This window comes from Dasypus novemcinctus, chromosome 17 (genome assembly GCF_030445035.2).
Source record: "Dasypus novemcinctus isolate mDasNov1 chromosome 17, mDasNov1.1.hap2, whole genome shotgun sequence".
Lineage (NCBI taxonomy): Eukaryota > Metazoa > Chordata > Mammalia > Cingulata > Dasypodidae > Dasypus > Dasypus novemcinctus.
The window spans coordinates 62,595,116-62,622,027 of record NC_080689.1 but is presented as its reverse complement, the minus strand read 5'-3'; the positions used below and the strand labels follow the sequence as shown (position 1 = coordinate 62,622,027).

The window sequence follows — 26,912 nt, the reverse complement described above, 5'->3', positions numbered from 1 at the left end:
CCATCTAAGTTGCCTAATTTTTCAACTTTAGCAATGTTCACTAAGATCAAAGATGGACTTTGGGATCCTGATATATATATATATCAGGATATATATATCAGGATATATATATCCTGATATATAAATATATATATTTAAAATTCTTTTTAAGTTATAGACTGTCAAAATGTTGTTTTGAAACTTGAATTTTTTTTTGGTTCTGAATTGAAGACATCAAGATTAAGGATGTCAAAGAATTAAAATCCTTTTAAAAAGTATTTATAGATGAAAATGAAATGTCTAGGATTTGTTTCAAAAGAATATTTTTGGGGGGAGTGATAAATTAGAGATGAATTATCATCTAAACTGGCACACTCCAACCAATCTGAAACTGGATGATTGGTACTTGGGGATTCATTATAGTATTCTCTCTAATTTTTCATAGGTTCAAAAGTTTCCATAATTAAAAACTTTCCATTATGAAAGAAAATCCATGGAGCTGCAAAAATGTCTGTTTTGCATTGTCTGCTGTCTTCTTGAAATGAGAGACTTTCCTCCTGAACCATGATGTTAAAAATTAACTTCAAACACAAAATGAAAATACCTAGAGAATATTGTTAAAGGACAAATCTATTTAGTCAATTTATAATGGGATAAAAATCTATGGATCCTGCAAGTGCGACATGCAAGAAGTAGTAATTAACTTGACAATGTAATGAAACAGATCCTTAGCTCCAGTTTATGCAAAAGAGCTTTTCCTTTACTGTTGCAAATTGGGTTCATAGTTTGTTTATTTTGAAGATTTATTTCTTTCTCCCCCCTCCCTCCATTGTCTGCTCTCCCTGTCCCTTTGCTGTGGTTCTTCTGTGTCTGTTTGTATTCTCATTAGGTGGCTCCAGGAACCGATCGTGGAGCCTTCTGGAGTGGGAGAGAGGCGATTATTCTCTTGTACCACCTCAGCTCCCTGGTTTACTGAGTCTCTTAGTGTCTCTCCTCTGTGTCTCTTTTTGTTGCGTGATGTTGCTGCGTCAGCTTTCCACCTTGGCTGGCACTCCTGCACAGGCCAGCTCTCCACATGGGCCAGCTCACCACAGGGGCCAGCTTGCCTTCACTAGGAGGCCCTGGGTATCGAACCCTGGACCTCCTATATGGTAGATGGGAGCCCAATTGCGTGAGCCACTTCTGCTTCCCATAGAGATTTATGCACAGGTGGATGTAAGCCCAGAAAAATCATGTTATCATTTTGTTCTTTCCTGAGGAAAAAAAATCGACTGCTTTTCTATTTGCTTACTTATTTAAGGCAAGCTTATTGAGATATACATACAGCACAATCCACGTTTTTTTAGATGTATAGTCTTATTAATTTTGACAAACGCAGTCATATGACCTCCACCAATGTTAAGACATAGAACAGCTCCCCTGTGCCCCTTTGTCGTGGATCCTCTCCCTCCACCCCCAGCCCCTGGCAGCCACCGGTCCCTAGAGTTTCATCTTCTCCAGAAAGGCATATAATGGAATCATCTAGTGTATGCTTTTGGGTCTGTCTGCTTTCACTGAGGACAATGCTTGAGATTCATCTAGATTACTATGGATGTACTACATTACCTATTGGGTGTACTACATATAAACGATGGATCCATATGTATGGATTACGTATGAATACACTACAGTTTATTTAACCACTCATCATTGAAGGACATTTGGAGTTGTTTCCAGTGGTTGACAATTATCACTAGAGCTGCAGTGTAAATTGGCATAAAGATTTGTGTGGATGTAAGATTCCAGTTCTCTTGGATCAATACCTAGGAATGGGATTGCAGCGGGCTGTCTTTTGTGTATATATAACGTTATAAGGCACTGCCAAACTCTTTCCAAAATGTACCATTTTTCATCCCCATCAGCAATGTATGAGAATTCTAGTTGTTTTTGTCTTTTACAAATTAAATCACTTTGGTGTGGGGCAAATTTTTAATTTGCATTTCCCTATGCTGAATGATGCTGAGCATCTTTTCATGGGCTTCATTCCACAATATCTCTTCTTAGTTGTCTGTTGGTGTTTTAAATGTCAGCAGACAGGGGAAGGGTGTTTGTGTCCTTAGTCTGAGAATGGGAGCAGGTGCAGCCCTGGAGGCCATCATGGGGGAGTGGAGGAGAGAGGCCAAAGAAAAGGTGTTGCTCAGGGGATGAAGGCGGGAGCTGGGTCATCTGAGTCCTGCTCAGGCTGCTTCTGGAGTTCTTCTCTGGAGGATTCTGTGGTTTGCATAATGAGGGGGCTATTTCCTCAGGGAGAGTGGGAAGAGGGAGAAAGGGAGGGAGGAAGGGAAATGAGCTATAATATTGATTCCTTTTTTTTTTTCTTATTCTGATTTGTGAACTTTATACCTTTAGTTTAGTAAATTTTGTATTTTTTGTTTTTTTTTTTCTGTAAATTTTGGGCCAGGGATTGGACCTCAGACCTCACATGTGGAAAGCTGGTGGTCAACCACTGAGCCACATTGTCTCCCCTGAGTTGTTTTTTTTTAAATTTGTTATGCTTGTTGTTTGTTTTCGTATTTTACAGGAGGCACTGGGAGCCCCAGGACCTCCCATGTGAGAGGCAGGGGCTCAAGTGCCTAAGCCACACCTGCTCCCACTGTAAATTTTTTTTTCTTTTGAGGGATGGTTTTATTTATTTATATATTTTTAAAAAATATTTTTATTGTCTTTTTTTTTAATGGAGAAATAGATCACACAAAATGTTACATTAAAAAACATGAGGTTCCAATATATCCCACTCCCGACACCCCAATCCTGCTCCCCCCACGTCAACATCCCCTTTCATCAGTAAGCCCCATTCGTTGCATTTGGTGAATACACCCTGGAGCACTGCCACAGCTCATGGATCATAGTTTGCATTGTAGTTCACACTCTTCCCCAGTTCATCCAGTGGGTCATGGCAGGATAAACAGTGTACTGCATCTTTCCCTGCAATATCATTCAGAACAACTTCAAGTCCCAATGCCCCATATCACACCTCTTCCTGCCTCTCCCTGTCCTCAGTAACTCCCGTGGCCACCGTCTCCACATCAATGGTACAATTTCTTCCATTGCTAGTGTCACAACAGTTCTACAGTAGAATACCTCCAAGTCCACTCTAATCCATATTCTTCCATCTTGTGGACCCTGGGATGGTGATGCCCACTCCACCTCTAAATCAAGAGGAGACTTAGACCCCACATGGCTGATGGATGTGATTCTCCTCCTTGCAGTTGTAGACACTCTCAGTTCCCTGGTGTTGTGGTTGACCATTCTCACCTGCCCATCAGTGGACCTAGGTACGTCCAGTGAACTGGAGAGCAGCTGTTGCAACTCTGCTGAGGCTCAGGGCCCAGCTGGCACATGGACAGTTCAGAGATTCAAGTCTCCTGTATATACATATACCCCAGCGCAAGTCAGAGGTTCAGTAAAGTGACAAATGAGGCATGTGTAGAGAGGATACATCTGAGTCGAACTCCATCACAATCCGGAGCACAAATTGCAGAAGGACCCACTGGCAAGGCAGTGAACTCAATGGAGTCATCTGTTATGACCACAGAACCTGTGTGTCTCATAGCTCTCAGGAGCACCACTTCCTGGGGTTGTATTTTCCTTGACTGTCTCTGGGATCCTGCTCAGATGTGCATAAGCGTGACCCCTCTGATGACCTCCTGACTAATTTTGAAGTCTCTTAGCCATATAAACTCATTTCTCTTTACCATTTCCCCCTTTTAGTCAAGGTGTTTCTCTAGTTGGATCACAGGCTGGTGATGGTAGTAATCCCTCGGTGCCAGGGAGGCTCATCCCCAGGAGTCCTGTCCCACACTTGGGGGAAGGTCCTGCCTTTACATACTGAATTTGGCTTAGAGAATGGCCACATTTGAGCAACGTGGAGGCTCTCAGGAGGTAATTCTTAGGCACCCTGCAGCTCTAGGCCTAGTTGAAATTTCAAGCACACAGGCTCATAAGCATAGTCATCAGTATCAAGGACCCATCACTGGACCATTCTTCACTGTCTTTGTCCTTGCACTTGGGGGATTGGTGTTCTTCCCCAGGGGAATGCAACAGAGCTCCCCAGGATGGAAACTCAGCAGTCCCTTAGTTGTCATGTATAACTCTATCCACTATGACAAGACCCAGTGAATATCTGAACATATCTATACCCTATATGCATGCCCTGAAGAACTCCCTTCCACCCATGCATCCCCCACCAATGACAACCCACTTCAGCACTACTCCTGTGCCACAGTTGAACCCCTCTGTAGTCAAAAACTTCCTCAAAAATGAAGCCTAATATATTGCCAAATTCAATTACCAGGAAAATGAAATAGCATTGACAGGTTTCATTTAGAAATAGAATATATAATAATTTAGAAACACTGAAAGTAAAAAATAAGTTGTGGTATTTAAAAATGAAAAATATCATAAAATCAGTGCTGGGGAAGTGGGAAAAAGGTTTGATGTTTGGTATACAGGTGTTCCTATATTGTATATATGACTTTAATGTGATCTAAAACTTTTCAGAAGTCAAATTCAGAAAAAAAGGATGTAGACACTGAGGAAGGAATGGACGAGATTGCCTTGCCACTGTACATGCAGGGTAACACCTATTAATGTGCTGAAAAGCAAAATGTCAAAAACAAAGTTTTATTTAAGTGTTTCTTTTTTTTTTTTTTTTTTTTTTTTTTTTTTTTATCTTTTTTTTTTTTATTTTTTATTGAATTTGTAATAATATTACATTAAAAATATATATGTGAGGTCCCATTCAACCCCACCCCCCCACCCCCCACCCCCTATTTAAGTGTTTCTTAAACAAAAATAAACTTGGCCCAGATAGAAGCCCTACAGTTAATTCTCCTGGGAAGGGTAAAGAAAGATCCCATAAAACATATCCATGAAAACTTTTAAAAATTGAGATATACTAGCAACAATGAGTAAAGTATCACGTATAGCGGGCACTTGTGTATGGTTTAAGGAGACAGCTTCCTAAACACCCCCTATGTGCAGTTACTATTCCCAGTGGTGGGGGGGAGGGGGGCAGTGTTGGATGCCAGGAGTAGGGAGGCAGATGCTACTTGTGCAAACAAAGCAACATGCTAATCACTGACCCCTGTTAAAAAGAAATATTCAGGTAACATGAAGGAGTGATTACAGGAGGGTGCTTTAGCAGGGTGGCCAGGGAAGGCCTCTCTGGGGAGGTAGCATTGAGTTGACTCAGGTGGGTTGGTGGGATTGGGTCAGAGGATTAGGTAGTGTGGCCAACTGCAGCCATTTTCATGATGTGATTTGAGATGACATCATGGGCTGAGTGGGGATAAGGAGGGTGATGAGATTTGAGGAGGAGGTGAGAAGGTGGAAAATGGTCCTCCTGAAGTGTCTATACCAGGGAAGGGCAGATTGTATGGCAATGAGAAATCCTCTGAAGTGGATAGAGGTAATTTTGAAGTGAGTCAGTCAGCACAGTTGTATGCATGTGCCAACTGCTCAGATGCAGACGGGGAGCAAGTTGATGTTGGATTAACCAAGCTGAGGACTCTGTGGTGTGGGAAGAGTGGAGGGAGAGAGGAGTAGAGGAATTAGAGGTGTTTTACAAGGACTGCTTGATTTAAGTTAGATGAGGAGGGATGTGAAGAGTGGAGGTTGTGCGGAGCGAAGGGAAAGAGTAGGAAGTTTCTCAGGCATGGGAGAATTGCTGGAGTGGAGCAGCCAGAGTACATGGGCTGGAAGGGGTTGGTCAGGGAAAGTAGGATGTCAAAATCCAGACTTTGGAAGTGGAGATCTTCTTGGTGATGGCAAGATCTAGGAAATATGACCACGGGGAGGCGGAGCTGAGGCTGCTGTGGAAGAAGGAGGGGTGATGGGAGTTCAAGTTTGAGGATGGGTGCTTCCAAGATGATGGGGGTTTTTGAAGGAGAAGAGGATGGAAGTGGCTGTAAGGTCCAAGGAGGTTATGTACCCTTGTCCCGGTTCTAGGTCATGTGGGATGTGGGAGTTGAGCCAGTTGCCACAGGACAGTGCTTGTAGGGAAAGGTGCCGTGGTGAGCCTGGCTTGAGAGGCTTGAATTTTGGATCACGTAAATGGGCTTTACATAGCTGGATTGGGGGTGCTGCACAGCATTACATGATTGTTCAATGAGATTGGTTTCCAAGCAGAAATGAAGGTACCCAAGGAGGCATTATTGAGTTTGGGATCATTCAAAACTCTATTAAAAGCAATTAACAGTATCTGGTATTGTTTGTCAAAGTATCAGTCTCATGAAGGACCTCCTAGCAGTTCTTGTGAACTGTAAGAAGAGGAGAAAAACTCCCTTTCTTGAGGCATCTGTTCTCATGTCACTAATTCCTGTATCCTTCCAGCCTCAGCCATAAATCTCATGGCGATGACTGAAGGCATCTATCCTTTCTCATCATCATCTTGCTGTGGCTCCAAGATGACTCCCTTGTCCAGCTCTGTTCTCATGGTGACCTTGAATGTAATAAAATAATTATAGGAATAATGAGGATTGATGGGAAGATGCTGTATTTTCTAGTGATTTGTGGATGTATGCCTTGGAACAGAACACTTCCTGAGGAATGAAACATGATAGAGGATAACATGGATTGAAAAATAATATCCATGCCCAGAATCTGAATACCCCAAACTTCCTGGCTTCTGAGGTTGTTCACACTCTCCTAAAGGACTAATCCTTCTTCTCCAAATCTCTTTCCCTTCCCATTTCCTCTCTCCCTGCTGATGTTCTTGCCTTTGACATGATTAAGAAATATTAGAGCAATGAGCCAGGTGCTCCCTTATCTTCTTCTGCTAAATCTACCAGCCTCCCTGCATCTGTACCTGCTTTCCCACCTCTTGCTTTGGGTCAGGTGGCCTGCCTTCTATCAGAGGCTATCGTTCCTCCTGGGCTCTGGGCCCCTTCTTTGTCACCTTCTCAAACACTACTCCAGGACTTGGTCCTGCTCCTTCCTGCATCAGTTCCATTCCTCTTGCCCTCCCTCTTCCCATCCCTCTCTCTCTTGTAATTTTCCCATTGGCATTGAGCCATATTCTAATATTGCTTACCTACATAATTCCAGCTATGGTCCCATTTCTCTATCTTCCCAACACAACTCCTTGAAAGAGTTGCCCTTGTTCACTGTCTGAATTGCTCTTCCTGCTGCCTGCTCTTGGGCTTCTATCCCCTGCTCTTGTTAAGGTCATTGATGACCCCTACATTGTCATGTCTAATGACCTCTTTTCTGTTTTTTCCTTACTCACGCCATCAGCAGCATTTAACATAATTGACCACTTCTTGAAACATTCAGGTCTCTTGCCTTCTGGGGTACCTCATTCTCCTGGTTTTCCCTTGGCCTCACTGGCTGTTGATCATCTTTGTGGTTCCCTTCTCTTTCTCTAGACCTGTAGGTGTGGGAAGGCCAATGACTCTGCCCAGGGTCACTTACTTTCACTCCAGCGTCTGTCTGGGAGAGCTCATTTAATCTGGCATTAGACTCCCTTTGTATGCTAATAGTACACGATCTTTCTCCCAAGAACTCTAGTCCATGGGTTGTCAAGTTTTAATAGAATTCTGCATTTCTAACAAGCTCCCAGTTGCTGCTGCTGATCCTTAGATCCTACTTTGAGTTTGTGAGGCTGCAGAGTTTTATGTCCAACTGCCTCCTTTACATATTCACATGGACATCCTGTCGGCATCTCAGAACCAGATGAACAAGGCCCAGTTAGAGCTCCTGGCTTCTTTCTTCATAGCTCCTTCTCTCTGCATTTTCCTTACCTCAGCATCCCAGTCACTCAAGCCAAAATCTTGGTGTTGTCCTTGGTTTCTCTCTTTCCTTCACTCTACCATCCAATCCATCAGTAAGTTTTGTTGTCTCAGTGACCCAAACATACCCCTGGTGTTTCCACTTGCTCCATAATCACAGCAGTGGCAGACGTTGATTACTTCCAAATGTTCAGCTGTTTGCTAATGATAGATTTTTAAAATTTATATACATTTAAAGTCTAATAATAAAAACCCCATGAACTAGATGCTATTATTAATCTCTTTTGTGTGAGAAACATGGACACACAGGCAATAAATATTTGTGGGTTCTATAAAGAATAAATTTTAACTTATAACTAGATAACACCTACCTATGGTTTATGACTTAACCCCAATTCATTCTTTTGGTTTCTTTTTCTCCTTTGTTAAAAATAAAATAGTCACTAGTGTTATTGATATACTTTGAGATTAGAGAGCCAGTATCATATTTTAAGTCATCTGTGTCCTTGCTAAATGCAAATTACATTGAAAATGCTCACAGGCAAATATCCAAATTGTGTGCCTGTTAGAATTTATACTCACTGTGGCTTCCTCAAACCATTTTTTGACAAGATCTGTATGCATTTAAGACATCAAAAGTATTTATGTCTAATTACAGTATTGTAATGCACCCTCCTAAGACACTGTCTACTTGCAAAAAGCAGTGATTCTTTTATTTCTCATTACATCACTGCATATTCTGTAACTTGTGGGATATACTGAGAAATGACATTCAAGCTCCAATATTGTTTTCCTCTTCTATCATAATTTTCTTTTCAGCCATTCTGAGACTATTGTGCTCTTTGTAAGTCATCATGCTTGTAAAGGTGATGAGAAATGCCAGGGGCTCAGGAATAAGCATCCTAAATGGTCAAGCAGGTAGCAACTAGTATGAAGAAAGTTTAAAGACACTTGGGTTTAGGTCGGAGAAGAGCAGGTTAAGGAAATACTTGATGCTGTTTACTTAAAGGAAATCTTTAGTAAATTTGTTCTTAAAGACATCTTTTATAATGTGAATAATTTACCTAAAGCTATATGTAAGTTTCTCTTAAGGGTAAGAGAGAGTTACACTCATTTTTGTGTTAGTAATTTCTAACACAGCCCTATCTAAAGAATCAGTCCTCTCATTTAGAACTTTCAGTGCACCAAGGCCCAGGGCTCTAACCCCAGGCCAGGCCGGTAACTAATGCCAAATGCAGGGTTTCTGAAAAGTGCCTCTTCAGGGCTTTTCTTTTAATGTCAATTTCTCCCTTGTTTAATATCAGAATTTAAGATGTTATTTTTTTTCACGGTAAAGAGAAAGAAAGAATAAGATTTGGCAGAGGAGATGGGTGGGGAAGAGACAGGCTCTCTGGGCAACCAGACCTTGGTGCTGACCCAAGTTCTTATCCCTGGCTGGAAAAAGTTAAAATGATTTTAAGAGTCTGCGATCAAGTTTTACATTAAAACTTTTACTAAGAACTTATGCTTATGTCCTACAAAGACATGTTGTTTCACTGGGCCCAGGAGAGAAAGCTGGACAAAGCACCCAAAACACTGTTCCCCAAAATATATTTGGTAGGACACTGGTCCCTAGAAAGGTAATGTGAAATAAAAGCTTCCATAGTCAAAAGAAATTGGGCAACACTGTACCCTTCTCTTGGACTGTCACTGAGCATCTCAGATAAAAAGGTTTGCAGAGGTCCTCTAATGAAGATTTGTGTTTACCCCATTAATTGCCAAACATATTGAACAGGGTAATTTTTGTCTAACACTCTATGTTGGTTAAAGATTGCATCCAGCTACCTGAAGCAGAAACACAACCACAGTGACTTAGCCAAATGGGGGTTTATTTCCCTCAACCACAGTGATTTAGCCACACCCTCATTCTCTGCTCTCTTTATCCATTGGCTGTGTGTTTTTCTGCGTGTGCTTGCATTATCCTCTGGCACTGGGAAACTGTGTCTCTTTTTGTTGCATCATTTTGTTGCATCAGCTCTCTGTGTGTATGGTGCCATTCCTGGGTAGGCTGCACTATTTTCGCGTGGGTCAGCTCTCTTTGAGAGGTGCACTCCTTTGCGTGGGACTCCCCTACGCGGGGGACATCCCTGTGTGGCACGACACTCCTTGCACACATCAGCACTGCGTGTGAGCCAGCTGACCACATGGGTCAGGAGGCCCTGGGTTTGAACCCTGGACCTCCCATATGGGAGGCGGATGCTCTATCAGTTGATTCAAATCTGCTTCTCAGGGTGTTACTTCTTGCTGCCTGCTTAATTCTCCCTTTCTTAGCTTTAAATGAAAAAAAAAAAGTACCATTTAAAGTCCCTCCTAGGGGAACTCTGTTTAAAATAACACCTGCCTCAAGGTCTTCTCATTTCCCTCTCAAGCAGCTAGGAAGACATAGAAAAAGGCAAAGCTGGGAAGCGGCTGTGGCTCAACTAGTTGGGCTCCCGCCTACCATATGGGAGTCCTCGGGTTCATGTCCATCAGGGCCTCCGTGTGAGGGCGAGCTGGCCTGTGCGCGGAGAGCTGCCTGCCTGGGGGCTGCAGAGAGCTGGGGCAGCAAGAGGAGCAGCGGAGGGAGACAAGCAGATACAGAAAAAACAAAAGACGCGCAGTGAATGGCCACAGAGTGGAGACAGCAAAAGAATGGAACAAGCCGCAAGGAGGGTAATAGATAAATAAATAAAATAAATAAATAAAAATCTTAAAAAACAAAAACAAAAACACGGATTTCTGCCCTTAACCCAAGCTGCCCAATTTTCCATGAGCCCGGCCTCTCTTCTGACCCAGCAGGGCAGAGGCTGTGGGGGGCGGGCCCCGCCCCGAGCGGGGGGGGGGGGGGGGGATTCAAGGCGGGCGGGCCCGGCCTCTGGCCGAGGTGCTGCAGGACGTGCTGCTGGAGCAGTTCGGGCCGCTGCCCAGCTGGCTGCCACCTGCCGGCTCAGGCGTCTGCCCTCGGCGACTACTCGGCGACCCAGGACGTGCAGTTGGCGCTGGAGCAGCGGCGCGGGGCCAAGGCCAAGGAGCGCGGGCGTCCAGGGCCGTCGCTGCTCCGCCGCCCCCGACCCCTTCCCGCGGGCGGGCTGGCCCTGCCCTCTCAGCCTCCCCGGGAGGCCTCTCCCCGCGGCTTCAGACCTCCTGAGGTCCCCCTCGTGCGCCTGGTTGGCGGGGCAGTGATGGTGGCTTTGGAGCCCCTACCGTCGCCGGGCTGGTTTTGCGCGCCACGCGAGTGGCCTCCTCACCGCGTGGGCTTGCGCGGGAACCGGTTCCGGGATGAGCACAGCTGAGGCTCGCGAGGGCTGCAAAAATATCTCCCACCGAAAGGTGCTTTTAAAGATCATTAGTGCAGGTAAGCGGAGCCTCAGTTTCCGGCCGTGTGTGCTGGTCCAGTGCTCAGGTGGCAAAGGACGCCCCCTTCCACCTTTTCTCCGCATCTCAGTCTCAAAGCAAATCCCGGTGGGAGGAGAACCGCGGACGGTTCCTTTGAGTAAGGAGCGCACGCGCCTGCGTGCACCAGGCTCCCCTCCACCCCCTGTGGGTGCTCGCGGTCATTGACTGAACGCAGTGCTCCATGGGCTGCTGTTGAGCGGCATCTACTGGTAGCTTTTATTGTCGCGTCTTTCTCCGCGAGTGCCACCTGGGTCTGGTTTACCCTCGCTGGCAGGTCAAATCTGGTCTCATTCCCGCCTCTGCAGTCTTTGGGTTTGGTGCTGCAGGGGCGCATCCCGTGGCCCAGGGAGGGGTGCGTGCCTTTGGGGCCGGCTTGGAGAAGTTCTGCTGGGAGCTGTTCCTGAAGACCCCAGGCCCTTTAGAAACGTGGCCTGGGAGGAAGCAGGAGCTTGCCTTTGGGAAAAGGTGTGAGGAGAAAGGCTTGTGAAGAGGAGCAGACTTGAGGGGAAGTGGGGAAAATTGCAAGGCTGGGGCCGCCTGCTTTGACCAGGCACTAGACCCTTGATGAAAAGAATCCTGTTATCTGACTTGGTACCTCTAAAACGAGATTCAGATCTAATATTTTGTGCTAAGTGGGCCTTATCACTCTGAAGAAATTTTCTTCAGAAACCCGGCCCTGGTTTTAGCCATGGCTTTTAAATTAGTGACGTTCATTCTTTATAACAAAATTAAATCACCTGGAAAGTATGGACATGACTAAAGAGGGACCTGAGACACATAACCGAGATGGAACTACCCCCAAACCATTTCTGTGTATCCTTCTAGACTTTTTTCCCTCTAGTTGTGTGTAAAAGTGTAATATCCCATACATCTTTAACTTTTTTTCACATAAGATTATCGAGAGCATTTCTTCATTCTTAAGGTTTTCCTTCAAAGAACAGCTTTTGATTGCATAGTCTGTCATGTAGATGGACTGTAACTTATCCAGTACCTTGCTGGGCATATGTGTCACCTGCAGCTCTTTACTGGAACATCCACGTGTGCATGTTAGATTGCTGCCTTAGAATAAAATGCTAGAAGTGAAAAATTACGGGGACATGGAACATGTACGCTCATCTGATTTTTTTTTTTTTATACAAGTTGCCCAATTGCTTTCTAGAAAGACATAACAATTGATATACCCTCTTATAGGAAGAAGACTGTTCCCTTTTCATTCTCTCCCCAGTGTTGGGTATGATTTTAAAAATGTTGCTAGCTTGGTAGACACAAAATGGCATCTAGTTTCTATTTTAGTTTGCAGTACTATGATTTAAATTAAATATTTTCGTATATCCTTGTGCGGTCCTTGTGTTCTGTTAGTTGGCTATGCCCACTGCCCACTTTACCACTCTGGGGTGGAAGGGGATCAGTATAAATAAGGATCTTGGCTGCATGGTTCCCAGGGGGAGCCGGTTCTTCTAGGGCCTGTGTTCTCCAGGGGCAAGGTCATCAAAGTTCCAGGACTTTAGAGCTGGGAAAGAGGGGGGCGAGGTGTCACGCTCCAGAGAAATGAGGTGCTGGTAGCCCAGGGCCTCTGGCGTGTCTAACAGAAAAATGATTCACCTCACTCTACGTTTCAAGTGTCATCAACTACAGATTCTTGGCCACTATAACATTAGCTCAGCTGGAAAAGTTTGAAGGGTTGGTGGCACAGTGCTTGAGTAGAAAAGTGTGTGTCCATTTTAGTCATCAGTGCCATTTATTGATTACTTTCTAAGTGTGCAATGCTTGGTGAGGTATTTCTATGTGTCCATTACATTGTTCACCACAAAAAAGCTACAGGGTTGGTGTCCTCTCTTTGCAGATAAACAACCTGAGGCTGAGTGATTAAACACCCTACAGGCTTTATAAGGTAGAGAGTGGGCGAGGGGGTTTTCCATCTGGGTGTAGGTGACTTGGAGTTTTTAACAAAGACTTCCTAGTGCTTCTCTACTACAGTGCAGTGGGTGCCCTCTCCAGTGGGTGGGGGACAGTCAAGGGACGATGTAGGCGTACCCCCTGGTTCACCCACAGTGCTGAGTTTTGTGCTCCTTTTGCCCTGAAAGTCTCTGCCAGTGGAAATACTGCTCTTCAGAATATGCCTGCTTAGATTCACCAGCCAGATAAAAGGGCTGTAGACATGAGCTTCACAAGCGCGTTCCATGGTTTGGGGTGTCCCCAGCCTGCTGCCATTTCTCTGAGCCCCTCCCTGGCAGGCCAGAGCTCGGCTTGTTGCTCTTCTGGCCTGAAGAATAAACAGGGTCAGGCCGAGGACCCTGAAACACACACCCAGTCCCCAGACCCATTCCCTTGGGGATGACACTCTGGTAAGAGGAAGGGGGTGAACTGTCAACTTGATGGACCTGGTTTTAAATCACAGCTGCATACCTCAGGGTCCTGGGACTCGCTCACTCTCCACCCTTAGCGGGTTTCCCTGAACACGCTTTATTCTTAAACTAGTGCTGCAGGCCCGGCCCATCTCACAGCCCAGGGGGCATTGTGACCTCCAGGAGGGAGGCTCTAGGGCTGACACTCTGAGGCAGAGGCTCTTTCTCAGGATCCAGGGACCCCGTGCCGGGGTGTGGGGTGGTGGCAGCCCCACAGGGTGTGAGCTTGCTGTGGGCAGGACCCATGAAGCCACTTTGTTCCTGTTTGTTCGTTTGCTCCATCCTTCCTTCTGACAGGCTTGCAGAACTCCTCTTCTGTGGGTCCCCCCGCCCCCGCCATCCTCCTCCATTTCTGGGTGCTGTGCTCCCAGCTGGACTACCTGGCTGTGTGATGCCACAATGCCCCAGGTGCCCCTCTCGTCTCAGGTGCTCCTCCTTCTTCTCCAGAATCCCTGTGTGAGAAGCACGGCCGTTGTTCTCACCCACAGGACAGACAGGGAGACTGAGGGGGCAGGAGCACGGAGCGCACGCTCGTCCTGGACACTGGCTTCTCCCACAGGGACAGGCCCCGCGGCAGTGGTTTCTGTGGCCCCAAGATGAGGAGGCGAGTTGAGGCCACGCTGGTTTTGGCGGTGGTGGCCGTGCTCTCCCCCCTCATGGCTCTCCTTGTGGGTGAGCCCCTCGCTCATCTGAACCCCAATGGCTCTTCCTCCTCGTCCTGCACAAAGCCCTCTAGGGACCCCGAATGCACCCAGAGGGGCACTCCACCTCCAGCCCCAGGTCTGGGCCAGATGCTCCCTGGGAGCAGACAGAGGCCACCATCCAAGGGGGGAGGCTCCTCTCCAGAACCAAAGCTCATGAGGGAAGACCCTGAGAGGGGCTTGGAGCCAACTCCCCCCTTCTGGAATCCAACCGCTAGGGGGTGTGTGCACCTGTCCCCAGGCCCCAGGTGAGACGTGGTGTTGACCCAGGAGTGGGGTCTTTCAATTCTACAGACTGCTAGGGTGTGTGCACCCTGTCCCCAGGCCCCAGGTGAGAGGTGGTGTTGACCCAGGAGTGGGGTCTTTCAGTTCAACAACCTCGGGCAGATTCCTCATTCCAGGAGTTTCAGTCCCACCTGGGAGATACCACCTGGCCACCACCTGTGGAACCAGACAGTGAGTAGCCACAGTGGAGGGAGGGAGGGCAGGAAGGGAGCCAGTGTCAGGAGGCCCAGAACCCAGGTCAAGCCTCTCCCCTGCCATCCCCAGGCCCCTCAGTGGGTCTGAGCTCTTTACAGGAGGGCATCATCTTTTTTCTTTCAATGTAGGTATATTAAGTGTAATGTGCATCACAAAGTGCACATAAAGTGCACAACCTGTTTTGATACGTGTACACCCATGAAACCATCACCACAGTCAAGATCCTGAACACATTCACCACCTGCCCTCCCCCCACCAAAGTTTGTAACCCTTTGTAATCCCTCTGCTCCGTTTTCCCTCCTCCCCAGGCAACTACGACTCTACTTTCTGTCTCTGTGTATTAGTTTGCATTTTCTCCTTATAAACATATAAGGGATCGACTGGACATACTCTTTTTTTTTCTCCTCTGGCTTCTTCCACTCAGCATAACTATCCTGAGTTTCCCCCATGCCGTGGCGTGCACAGGAGCTCATTTCTTTTTATTGCTGAGTAGTGTTCCATTTTATGGCTACGCCACGAGTTACCCAATTAGCTGTTGATGGGATTTGGGTTTTTTCCAGTTTTTGATTTGAAATAAAGCTGCTGTGGACATTCATCTATAAGTCCTTTTATTGAATAATCTTTATTTTATCATGGGTAAACATCTAGGAGTAGAATGGCTGGGTCACAGGGTATGTGCATGTTTAACTTTTTAAGAAACTGCCAAGTTGCAAAGCGGTTGTAGGATTTATAGTGCCACCCACGGAGATGAGATTTCCTTCTCCTTCACATCCTTTTCAACACTTGGGGTGATGGGTCTTTTTCATTTCAGCCAGGCTAATAAGTAGGTATGTAGTGATATCTCACAGTAGTTTTAGTTTGCATTTCTCTAATTACTAATGATTTTGAGCATTTTATTTCATGTAGTTAAATACTTCATCGAAAAAAGATTTATCTGTTCAAACTCTTGTCTAATTAAAAAATGGGTGTGTTATTTTGTTGAATATTGAGAGTTCTTTATGTATTCTAGATACAAGTCCTTCATCAAATGTGTGATTTGCAAATATCTTCTCTCAGTCTGCTTGCCTTACCCAAGGTCATGAAGATATTCTCCCATTTTCTTCTAAAGATTTTAAAGTTTAGGTCAAATTTTCATTTTGAGTTAGTGTTTGTGTAAAGGTGTGAAGTTTGGAGTGAAGTTCCTTTTTTTTTTCAAGATTTATTTTATTTATTTATTTCCCCTTCTCCCCGCCCCCCTTCACCTTCCCACTTGTCTGTCTCTGTGTTGATTCACTACCTGTTCTTCTGTGACCAGGTTCTGTCTTTATCAGCAGCACTAGGAATCTCTGTTTCTTTTTGTTGCATCATCTTGTTGTGTCAGCTCTCTGTGTGTGTGGGTGGCACCACTCCAGGGTAGGCTGTACTTTCTTTCATACTGGATGGCTCTCTTTACGGGGTGTACTCCTTACACGTGGTGCTCCCCTACAGGGCACGGCACTCATTGTGTGCATCAGCACTGAGCATGGGCCTGCTCCACATGGGTCAAGGAGGCCCGGGGTTTGAACCGCGGACCTCCTGTGTGGTAGGTGGACACCCTATTTGTTGGGCCAAGGCCTCTTCCCTGAAGTTCATTTTTATTTGTTTGGATATTACTATTAAATTGTTTCAGCACCATCTGTTGAAAGGATTATGCTTTCTCCACTGAATTGCCTTTGCTTCTTTGTTGAAGATCAACCTGGACTTCCTTTCTGTTCTTCTCACGCCTCCAAAGGCCAGGTGGTCTCCCACTTCCCCTAGCCAGGGCTTGAGGAATAGGGCAGGGGTCCTGAGGGGAGGATGGAACCAGGTGGTGACCATGGATGTGTGAAATTGAGTCCTCGCTCATGAGGAGAGCCAAGGGTGATGGCAAGACCAGGGGCAGTGGCAGGTGGGCTTGCTGGGAAAGACCCTGCCGAGGAAAGGGCTGCAGTTTCCTTGAACGGCCCTGGTGGCCAAGATCTCTCACTCAGGGCTGTCATATCCCCAAACTGCTCTGAAGGGACTCTTGTCCTCCGTTTTCTGTAGGGGTGTCCAGCCCTTTCAGAGGCAATCACAGCTCAGAGGCCCCGGGTGACCTGAAGGTGTGGCACGCCTGCATCATAGTACTGTGGATTGAACGGGGCCTTCTGCCAGGAGCACCTATTTTGTTCCTATGGTTTCCCACCCCCGACCCCCCTGGAATTCGTAATCAGAGAATTTATGTTTGTGGTCTACATGGTTTTCAGGAGTAACAATGACGAATCAAGAGGCTCAATGGTTGTTTTACAAATACAGCTCAGAACAAAACAGGGGCTTAATTCACATCTTCTTTTCCTCAATGACTCTTCTAATGGTGAAATTTCTGTGGAATTAAACTTCCACAGCTCTAAATTGTATAATGAGTTATTCTCAAGTTCAGTTACAATGGCAAAAGAATCCAAGTCTCACCAGCATGACTTTGGGGTATGTGTGGGGTAGGTAGTTTACTGTAAGCAAGAATTTCAATTCTTTGGATCTGTTAGTTCAGGTGTGATGGCTAATTAGGTCTTTGGCTATTGTTTGGTCCAAGGTCAGGGGGCCACAGGCCACTAGGGGTGCTCTCAGGGCCATGGTGTAGGCATCTCCCCACGGAAATCTTCAGAACGCGCTGGTAGATCTTTATGCTTCACCATGAAATGGGCCTCTTTGCCTGACCTCTCCATTTCCTCCACTGCAGGTTCCGACCATTTTGGCGTGGTGGCCGAGATAAGGAAGCTCTCCAGCTATTTAAAGAACATTCTAGCACCTGGGCTGTGGAGATGCAGATGCTGAAGTACAAGGTGGACAATGTCTGTTCTCAGATCCAGATGCTCAGCGGCCACCTGGAAAACACCAGTGCTGACATCCGGATGGTCAAAGGAGTTCTAGAGGATGCTGGCACCTGCCATATCCAGACCCAGATGTTAAGGAATTCCTTGGAGGGGGCTGTTGCTGAGATCCAGGGCCTAAGGAGAGCTCTGGAAAAGGCAAACACATTGAATTCCCAGACCCAAGATTTCTTACAAAGCAGTTCAGAAAACACCAGCTTTGTGCTCCACATGTTAAGCCAAGACCTAGAAGATGCCAATGCTGAAATTCAGCTGTTAAAGGTAGGTTTACACTTGGCAAATATGAGCTTACAGAATGCCAGTGTTCAGACCGAACTTTTGAAAGGCAATCTGGGGAGTGTCAAAGTTTTAAGGACCCAGCACCAGGTTTTAAGCAGCAGTTTGGAAGGGCCCAATGCCGAGATCCAGAGGCTCTGGGGAGCTCTGGGAAATGCAAGTGCTTTCAATTTGCAGACCCAGCCCTGTATAAAAGGCAGTGTAGACAACAGCACTTTTGAGATCCAGTTATTAAGAGGTCCCTTGGACAAGGCTGATGAAGTGATTCAGTTGTTAAAAAGATATTTGGAAACTGCCATTGCCCAGACCCAAATGGCAAAGGGCGGGATGGAGCAGACAAAAGCTGAGCTCCCAGGAGTAAGAGCAGAGTTGGAAAATGCTAAGAGAGCTTTAGAGACCCTAAAACAATGAATGAAGGGTGCTGCCTTTAATTCCCAGACCTAGATGTTAGAAAAGAGACTGAAGGAGGCACAGGACGAGATCCAGAGGCTAAAAGTTAATGTGAGTAATACCAACTCACTAAGTCTGAAAATCCAGGAGCAGGAGAGCAGCCTGGAGACCCTCCGCGCAGCCTGTACTTCACAGGAGCAGCTACAAAGGACCCAAAGTAAGTGGTAGGGAGGGTCCACCATGGGGAGGGCAGAGTTGTTGGGATGTTTCTGCCCCTTTAGCCTCAAGCATGTGTCTCTTCTGGGAAAGAGCAAGGGTGGTGGAGAGAGGACAAATCCAATAAAAGCAGCTTCTCTGTTGCCCAGGTGGTAGCACAGAAGATGTGAGAATCTATGTCCTTGCTCTCAGGTGGCTTATAATCTCTCCACCAAATTTCTCCTTTGGCAAAGCAGATCTTTGTGATGAAGGCATGTGGTAATGGCAGAGTGTGCTTGTGGGGCCAGACAACCTGTTTGTGACTTCCAGCTATCACAAACGGTGTGAACCTGAGCAAGTTGCTTACCTTTGCTGAGCTTCACCTGCACAATGGGGGCAATAGGATTTGCTTCACAGGGAGGATCAAGTGAATCAACACAGGTCACGCACTTAAGCTAGTAGGCAGCATTCGTGCATGTGTCTGACAAACTTTCATGAACATCTACCATGTGTCAGGGGTTTAAAGATGAATAAGACATGATGCCTGCTCTTGAGAAGGTTGGGAGATGCAAGATGGAGACAGACCTGTAAGCAAAGTCAAATAGATTGGTGAAAGAGGTGTTAAGTTAGAAGCAAGTACTGGGACTGAGAGGGGGGAGGCAAATAGAAAGGGGAGAAGGGACCTTTTGTGGAAGGGGGGGAGGAAATCTACTTATCTGTCATCTATCTAATCATCTATATAATCTATCTATGCAAGTTTAAAAAGCAAAACCTTAACTGCATGAACTCACTCAGACATTTTATATTCTATTCTTTAAAAAAAGAGCAAAGCATGTAAAAGCTGATAAACCAAATTTATGACCCTCTAATGGGTCAGCGATTGCAGTTTGAAAAACACTGGGTAGAGGGGTGGCCAGGGCTGGAGAGACACACGCTAGATTGGAAGGGCTCTGAGTGAGCTTAGCTTTCATCCTCCAGGAAATGAGGAGCCACTGAAGGGTTTTAAGGAAAACCCTGAGTTTCTGACTTGAGTGGTCAAATGGAGGGGTCCCCAACTGAGAAATAAAGGAGGAAGAGGAGCAGCAAGATTTGCACATGCTGGCTGTGGTGCTCTGGGGGACAGCCAAGTGGACGTCACCTGCAGGCTGTCTGGAGTTGAGGAGAGAGGCCGGGGCTGCAGACATAGGCTTGGGTGTCCCGGGTGTGGGGGTTCTGGTTGCAGCAGTGGATGTGGGGGATTGCATGAGACAAAATGCAGAAGAGTGTTGAGGGTGGGGCCAGGAATCAACCTTCAGGATGCAAGAAGGGAAAGATGTGTGTGAACCAACTGAGGACAGGGGAATTGGGAGATGTGCATGTGGGAAAGCCAAAAGAGGAAAGAAATTCCAAACGGGAGCAGTCAGTTCTGGCACATGCCAGAGAGGCCATGTAAAATCAGAACTGAAAAGCATCCAGTGAGGCTGAGCAATTAATAAGTCATTAGAATGAAGTTTCAGTGGAAGCCAGACCACTGCTGTTGGCCGTGAATTGATCAGGTATATGAGTCTGTCAAGGAACAGAGCTGACAGGGAAGGAGAGACGAGGGGAAGAGTAAAAAACAATGCACATCATCTATTTCTCCATTACAACATGTTTCTATTAATTATAAACAGTGTGGCAAATATTGAAAAATTGCAAGTTGAGAAAACAAGCATCTGTATTGCCATGAAAATTTGCAAGACTTCCATGTGAACCCCCTGCTAATATTTTGGTGAACTTGAGAGAGTGTTTCTAGAATCACATAGGCTTCAGCTGAGGTTTACAGAAAGGAAACAGCAAAGAGGTGGAGGTTGAAGATATGGGAGGAGAGAGGGAGGAGAGTGAAATGCATGATGAGTGACTGGCCTTGAAGGAGGTTGGGATGGTACTTGAATCTCTGAGCCTGGGAGGGGAGCAGGTGTGGAAGTTGGTGTCCACCCTACTGTGCAGATATGGGAACTCGAGACTGCGAGAGCTGCTGTTAACCACATCTGTTTCTGGGTGGCATAGGAGGTCACTTGCTAAGGAGGAGGATGCCTGTAGGGAGCTGGGGGAGAGAAGGGATGGTTGGGAGAAGCTGCTGGAGAGATGGGGGCTGACAAATGAGGACTTGGCAGGCAGTGCCGAGCCCCTGCTCTTTGCCCCTGTTTCCAGTCGAGTCTAAGGAATCACTGGCCATGCGGACCAGTGCCTGGAAGTCTTTCCTCCTTCCTGCCTCTCCTCAAGCCCCACTGCTGCCCTCCTGCTTTAGTATGGACTGAGAGGTGCTCCATCCTGGCTGTGCATTGGGGTCACCCAAGTACATGCCTGGGGCTCATGTACAGAATCTTATGGATTTTGGTCTGGGATGCAGCGTCAGCACCACGAAGTTTTAAAACATGGGCAGTCAGGGTGGAGTATTATTTAACTTTTTTCTTAAAGGGCCAAATAGTACAATTGAGACCTGTGGGCCACAGTCTCTGCCAGGGCTCCTCAGTGCTGCATGAAGCAGCCAAAGAGAACGTGTAAATGAATTGGCGTGGCTGCTCGAATGACACTATTTATAAAAAGAGGCTGGTGTTGGGCCATAATTGATCCTCCCCGGGTTTAGATGACTGGTTCTGAGGCTTCAGAGAGCATAAGAGTCACACGCAGCCTTGTTAAAACACAGACTGTTCAGATGCAATTTCTGGAAAAGCAGGTCTGCGCTGGACCTGAGAAGGGGCATTTCTACCAAGTTGCCAGTTGGCACGATGCTGCTGTTCCAGGGAACACACTTTGAGAACGCGTGGTCCACGTGGCCTGTCTCTTCCTGAGATCTTTGCAGTTGGGTTCTGATGGATGTTTCTGGTCCAAGCAGGGTGGTCTTTTTTCCCTGTTGTATCTTCACATTGCACCACATTGAAATATTTACAGAGCAAATCTGCACCATCCGTAAAACCTTTCAGAGCCTCCCATTGCTCACAGGGAAAAATCCAAATTCCTTGTCATGGGCATAAGATCTAGTGCTGGCAGCCTCTCCAGGCTCTTCCCCCACCCCTTGCATGCTGGCCACACCCCAGGTTTTGCACAGATCAGCTTGTGCCATGCCGTTTCCTGCCTGCCTGCCTTTGCACCTGCCATTTCCCCTGTCTGGAAGGCTTTTCTTGGACCTGATCCCCTGGCAAACTCTTCCTCAGTATTTTTGTTTTTTTTTTAGTGTTTTTCTGATTAAAAATTTAAAAAAATGTTAGAGCACTTGTAGGTTTACAGAAAAATCCTGCAGAAGGTAGAGAGCTTTGCCCATGATTAACGTTTTCCCTTAGTGGGTACTTTTGTTACAATCGATGAACCAATATTATTATAATCATATGATTAACTATAGTCCATAGTTTAGAGTAGGGTTCACTCTTTGTATTGTACAGTTCTATGTTTTCTTAAAAAAATTTTTATTGTGGTAACATATATATAACATAAAAGCTCCGATTTTAACTGCTTCAGTATATACATTCACAACATTGTGCTACCATCATGATCTTTTCTGGCTGGAAGCTTTCCTTGGCCCCAGACTGAAACTTTACCAAATAAGTATTAATTCCCCATCCCCCACCCCTCAGTTTTTTTTTAAAGACTCATCTCAAGGAACATCTCATCCCAGATTCCCTTGCTAAGCCCCCCCAGCCCAGATGACAGAGACCCTCTTTCATGCCTCTATTCTAACCTGCACGTGGCATTTACTTAGTGCATCTTCCATCCCCTTCTTACATCTGTCTCACTTCACAAAACTGTAAATTCCTCGAGGGCATGAATCGTGTCTTATTGGTCTTTTTATAACAGTCCCCGGGTCATAGAAGCTGAGGAATGTCGAACAATGAATGTATGAATGTTGAAGGTATGAATGAAGAAATGAGTGTTGTGGCAGCATTTCAATAGCTGCGGTAGAGATGATACTAAAGAGCAGGATGTGGTGACAAGGAGGGAGGAAAGAGCTGAGACTTGGGGCTCCTGGTGATAGGATGAGCTCTTAGTGTGTGAAACCTGTGAGGGCAGGTAGAGCAGGTGATGAGGAAGTCCTGGGATAGTCCTGGGTGTGGGCAGCCAGAGTGGATGGAGATCAAGTCAAGGAAGTAAGGAAGACTCTGGATGGATGGACAACTTCCTCGAGAGATGGTGGGAATTGAGATGTTAGGACTGTACGGTGGCAGCAGTGAGATGGGAAATAAAGTGACAGAAAGCACATGTCTCAGAAGAGAGTTTTTCTGGGTAGCAGAGCCGAGTGTCCCAGGATTATTGAGCCAGGCGTCTTGAGCTGCTGTTCCCTGGTGTATTGGGTAGTGGAACAGGGGTGTGGTCTCAGCAGTACTTGCCCTTGCGGAACCGAGCCTCAAGGACGTGGGCCTCAGTGGCCAGCTGCTGGCGGGTTCAGGAAGGCCAGCTCTGGGACATCCACCATCAGCCCCTGGTTCCCTCTCTTCCCACCTCTGCTCCAGCTCAGTATGTCCGGTTTCTCCAGGATTGCTGTAAGTTCTACTGTCGGAGCTTGCATTACTTTTTTGATGTCAAGAAGTGTTCGGAGGAGGCTGAGCAGTTCTGTGCATCCCAAGGAGCTCACCTGGCATCTGTGTCCTCTGAGGAAGAGCAGGTCAGAGCTGGGAGCTTGGGGTGGTTCTGACAGGGTTGGTGAGTGACAAGAGACTTTGGTGCTTTGACCTTCCTCCTCTAGGGTAGGGCACAGCCTATAACCTTCATGTCTCCTGTCAGGCAGGGAACAATATTGGATTCCTCTGAGCACCTTGCACTGGAGGCAGAAACCTGGACAACAAACCCCACTGTCCTCAATGAGTGGGGAGATTCTCAGAGGTGGACAGATGCCAGCAGCAGGGCAGGGCAGAGGCGGGTGGCGGGGCAGCACCCTGAGAGCGTGAGGGAGCATGCTTTTCCCTCAGCCCCTCAGGTCCCTTTGGGCTTCCTCTCCAGTCATCAGGCTTGATTTTTTTTTAATCACCATCCCCCTTGAGGCTTGCTTGCTGTCTGCTCTGTGTCTATTCGCTGTGCATTCTTCTGCGTCTCTGTATTTATTTTTGAATTTATCCCAGCCCATCCTTGAGGCTTGCTTGTTGTCTGCTCTCTGTGTCCATTTGCTGCGTGCTTTTCTGTGTTTTTACTTGCCTTGCATTTTGCTGTGTCACCTCGCTGAGTCAGCTCTCCATAGCGCTTATAGGCCAGTGCTCTCGGTGATGTGTGGGTGAGCCTGCCTTCACAAGGAGGCCCCGGGACACGAACCCAGGGCCTCCCATATGGTAGATGGAAGCTCAACTGATTGAGCCACACCTGCTTTCCCAGTCTTGACTTTTTTAAATGAAGAAGTTGAATGTTCTATTAGTAGGATAATAAGCAATAGTTACAATATTATATAAGGCTTATGATAACAGTGTTACCCTTAAATTACATACTTTTCAGAAGGATTTTTTGTTTTCAGGTCATATTGTGAATTGTGAATATAATAACTAGACTGTAGCCTAAGTCACAGAGTGCTGTGAAAAAAAAAAAAAGAAACACCCTGTATTATGCTTATCTTCAATCATTTGAAAGTTTATTTCAATAATGTAGCTGCAACATGTAGCTTTTCCATTGATATTGCTACAAGTTGCCATTTTAAATGTCTATCCACCACAATTTAAAATAACTATTCTGGATTAAGTTGCTTCAGATTAGTTTATTTTCATTCCTACATAGATTTTACGTATTTCTCAAATGCTCCTTCACTCCTTAGTTGAACATGTTCAGTATCTTCTTAATTAGCAACCACCTGGGTAAAAAGATTTGTTGACAAGTCCTGGATTTTCTGCAACAACTTCATAAATTTCTGTTGGTTCTCCTGATAGAGGAGAATAGAGTTCGCTAGTAGCTTTTGCACTTTCTGAAGCACCCAGCTCATCTCGTTTGTTCAGTTTTGTCACAACTTTGAGAAGACTAGAGAGAACAACATGTCCCAAAGCTTCCTGTGCAAAACTGCCGAGTCCTGTGTTCCAGCACTGTTTTCTGCTGTTATCTTTTCATGCTTGCCTGGGAATTTCTGCACTGAGAGCAAAATGGGCCGGTGCTCAGTGTCCGGGTGGCACCAGCACCCCCCCCCCAGACACCCCCTGTTCCACAGGGGTGCAAGTCAATCTAAAGGGGCCCTGTCTGATAGGGATCTGAGTGCGAGTTCTGGGGTGGAAGTTGAAAGGCCCTCCCCTCTCCTTTCCCCAACTTGCCGCCTCACAGAAACCCTCCCCATCCTTGGATCATCAGTGACTCAGGATGTCCTCAGCAGACCCAGGCCTGTAGGCATCACATTCTGTCCCTATTCTGGGGCTGCAAGGGGACTAGGGAGCTGTGTCACTTTAGCTTCATGTGTCACAGCAGGGACAAGGGCCACTGCCTGTGTCTAGCTGAATAACTTCCCTCTGTTTCCAGGTTTTTGAGCAAGGAACAGTTGGACAACTGGACAACGGGAATGGGCACACGGAGGACTGTGTCCATCCTCAGCAGATGTGGAGTGACGTATAATGTGATGCCACCTACCAGTGAGTCTGCAAGAAATCCATGGGTCACGATGTGGCCTCAGTGCAGAGCAGAGATGAGGGGCCCCTCCCGATGGCCAGCTCTGGGCCTCTTCCGTGCTGCCTGCAAGCCTTCAGCCTCTGGCCTCTGCTTGCTCTCTGGGGCTTCCACTTGGCCTCTTGGGTGTCCTGCCTTGAACTGTTGTTTAACCCTTTGGAGGCAGGATAGAATAGGGACCTAAGGAGGAAGGGGCAGAAAAACCTAATAAGCCTGGCAAGAGAAACTGAGGTACTGGCCTGCTGGCTAGCATGAATGTGCTGAGCACACGGGCAAATTAGGAAGGGGCAGCTTACAGCACACACTCTGCAGCTTACAGCACACAGCACACACCCAGCGGCTCTGTGATCAGGAGGCAACCTCATTACATGGCGGAAAGAGGGACAGGGCAAGGGGGGCAGCACCCCCACCCCCACTCACTTTCAGGTTACCTCTTGACTCTTGGACAGTGACCAGAGGCCGATCACCAGCCGTCAGCACAGCCTGCAGAGCTCAGGAACAACAGCCAGAAGCCAATCACCAATCACCAGCATCCCCTAACCCAGCCCCTAACCCGTTAAGGGAATCAGATCACCTAGTAGAGTTCCCCTGCTGTGTCTCAAGTATGCCAATCAGGGCACAACTGGAGACCTGTACCCCCATATATCATGGGACCCCAGGGCAGAACTTCACATTTCACCCCCTTGCCTGCACCCCTGCAGGTGCACTTACCTTCTCTTGCTTCACCCCCAATAAATTCTTTGCTTGCCTGATTAATTTGTGGCTCATCCTTGAATTCTTTCTCAAGAAGAAGCTTAGGACGTCGATACTGGCTCTGATCACACTTTCAAGACATTGACCCCATGTAAACAGGGGGACTAGTGGTGTGCCCTGGTGTGCTCCTCAGTGTCCACCTCCAGGACCAGCATAGGCTGTCACACAGCAGATCCTCAGTAAACACTTGATGAGTGAATGAAAGCCCTTTGTGTGTTTATTTATTTTTTATTCTATTTCTCTTTATTAGAAAAGACATGAAAAAACATTTGGGTCCTTACTGAAAATGCAGTTTTTCTTGTTTTCATTTCATTATTGTTGATGCAGACATTGCACATCTCCAACAGGACATGGTACTTTATTCTGATAAAAGAAGGATCATTTTTTGTTCCAAACACAACAGTCTTTGATAGACACCCAGAAAAAATGTCTATGCTCCCCCTAAATCACTGCCTTGTTTCCATTGCTTAAGGCAGAGTTCTGAGTAGGATAAAACTTGGGGTTGAACTCAGGTGACATTCTCACCTTGTCTAGGTAAAAGGCTCACTAGGAAGCAGATGCATCAGCATTTGGAACTTCTCACTAGTTCTAGTAAAAGAGGTTAGAAGGCTTGCTTCCTCCCGGGGTCAGCAGCACTCTGGCTGGCTGACAATCCTCAGGTTCCTTGGTTTTCTGATCTTTTGGAAATGCTCTCTCCTTTGTCTTGCAGCTTCCATAGACTTCCAGATTCTAGCTCCTCCCCTTGGCTTTTGCTTGTTTATCTCTTATAGCCATTGTGTGCATGCACAGGGAACACTGTGCAGAATTCTGGAGACAAGGCTCTGCAGCATTCCTCCTCTGTAAACTTCCACTGCTCTCAGTCTCCTGAAGCTCCCATCCCACTTGGCCCTTGCCTCAGCTCAGCAAGACTGTCATGCCCCATTTGAAAACCCCCTTCTTGCACGACCTCATCCAGAAAGAGCCTCCAGGAAGAAAAGCAGGGGTTGGAAGGCTTCCTTGTCTCAGTTTTTCTCTTTGTGTTCAATGTCCAAAAACAATTATTTCATCTGTTTTGTCTAGTTCCTAGTTGCTCACAGCAAATGGGCTAGTTCAATTACTCCACCATAA

At 46.5% G+C, this 26,912-nt stretch overlaps 1 protein-coding gene across 3 annotated transcripts in view; it reads left to right on the top strand.

Moving 5' to 3' along the window:
* The window catches only part of LOC131274004 (C-type lectin domain family 4 member F-like), a 33,320-nt gene extending 7,516 nt beyond the window's left edge, over window positions 1-25,804 (top strand). Inside the window, exons 2-4 of one of the 3 annotated variants that reach the window (XM_058278838.2) lie at window positions 17,462-17,873; window positions 24,909-25,018; window positions 25,502-25,804. In XM_058278838.2, the coding sequence (XP_058134821.1) occupies window positions 17,462-17,873; window positions 24,909-25,001 (505 nt within the window). In that variant the 3' untranslated portion in view covers window positions 25,002-25,018; window positions 25,502-25,804. Of the gene's footprint in view, window positions 1-17,461; window positions 17,874-22,832; window positions 23,092-24,908; window positions 25,116-25,478 lie in introns of those variants that run through there. The other 2 variants (XM_058278839.2, XR_009181203.2) reach the window with 2 other exon arrangements.
* Window positions 25,805-26,912: the final 1,108 nt, after the last annotated feature.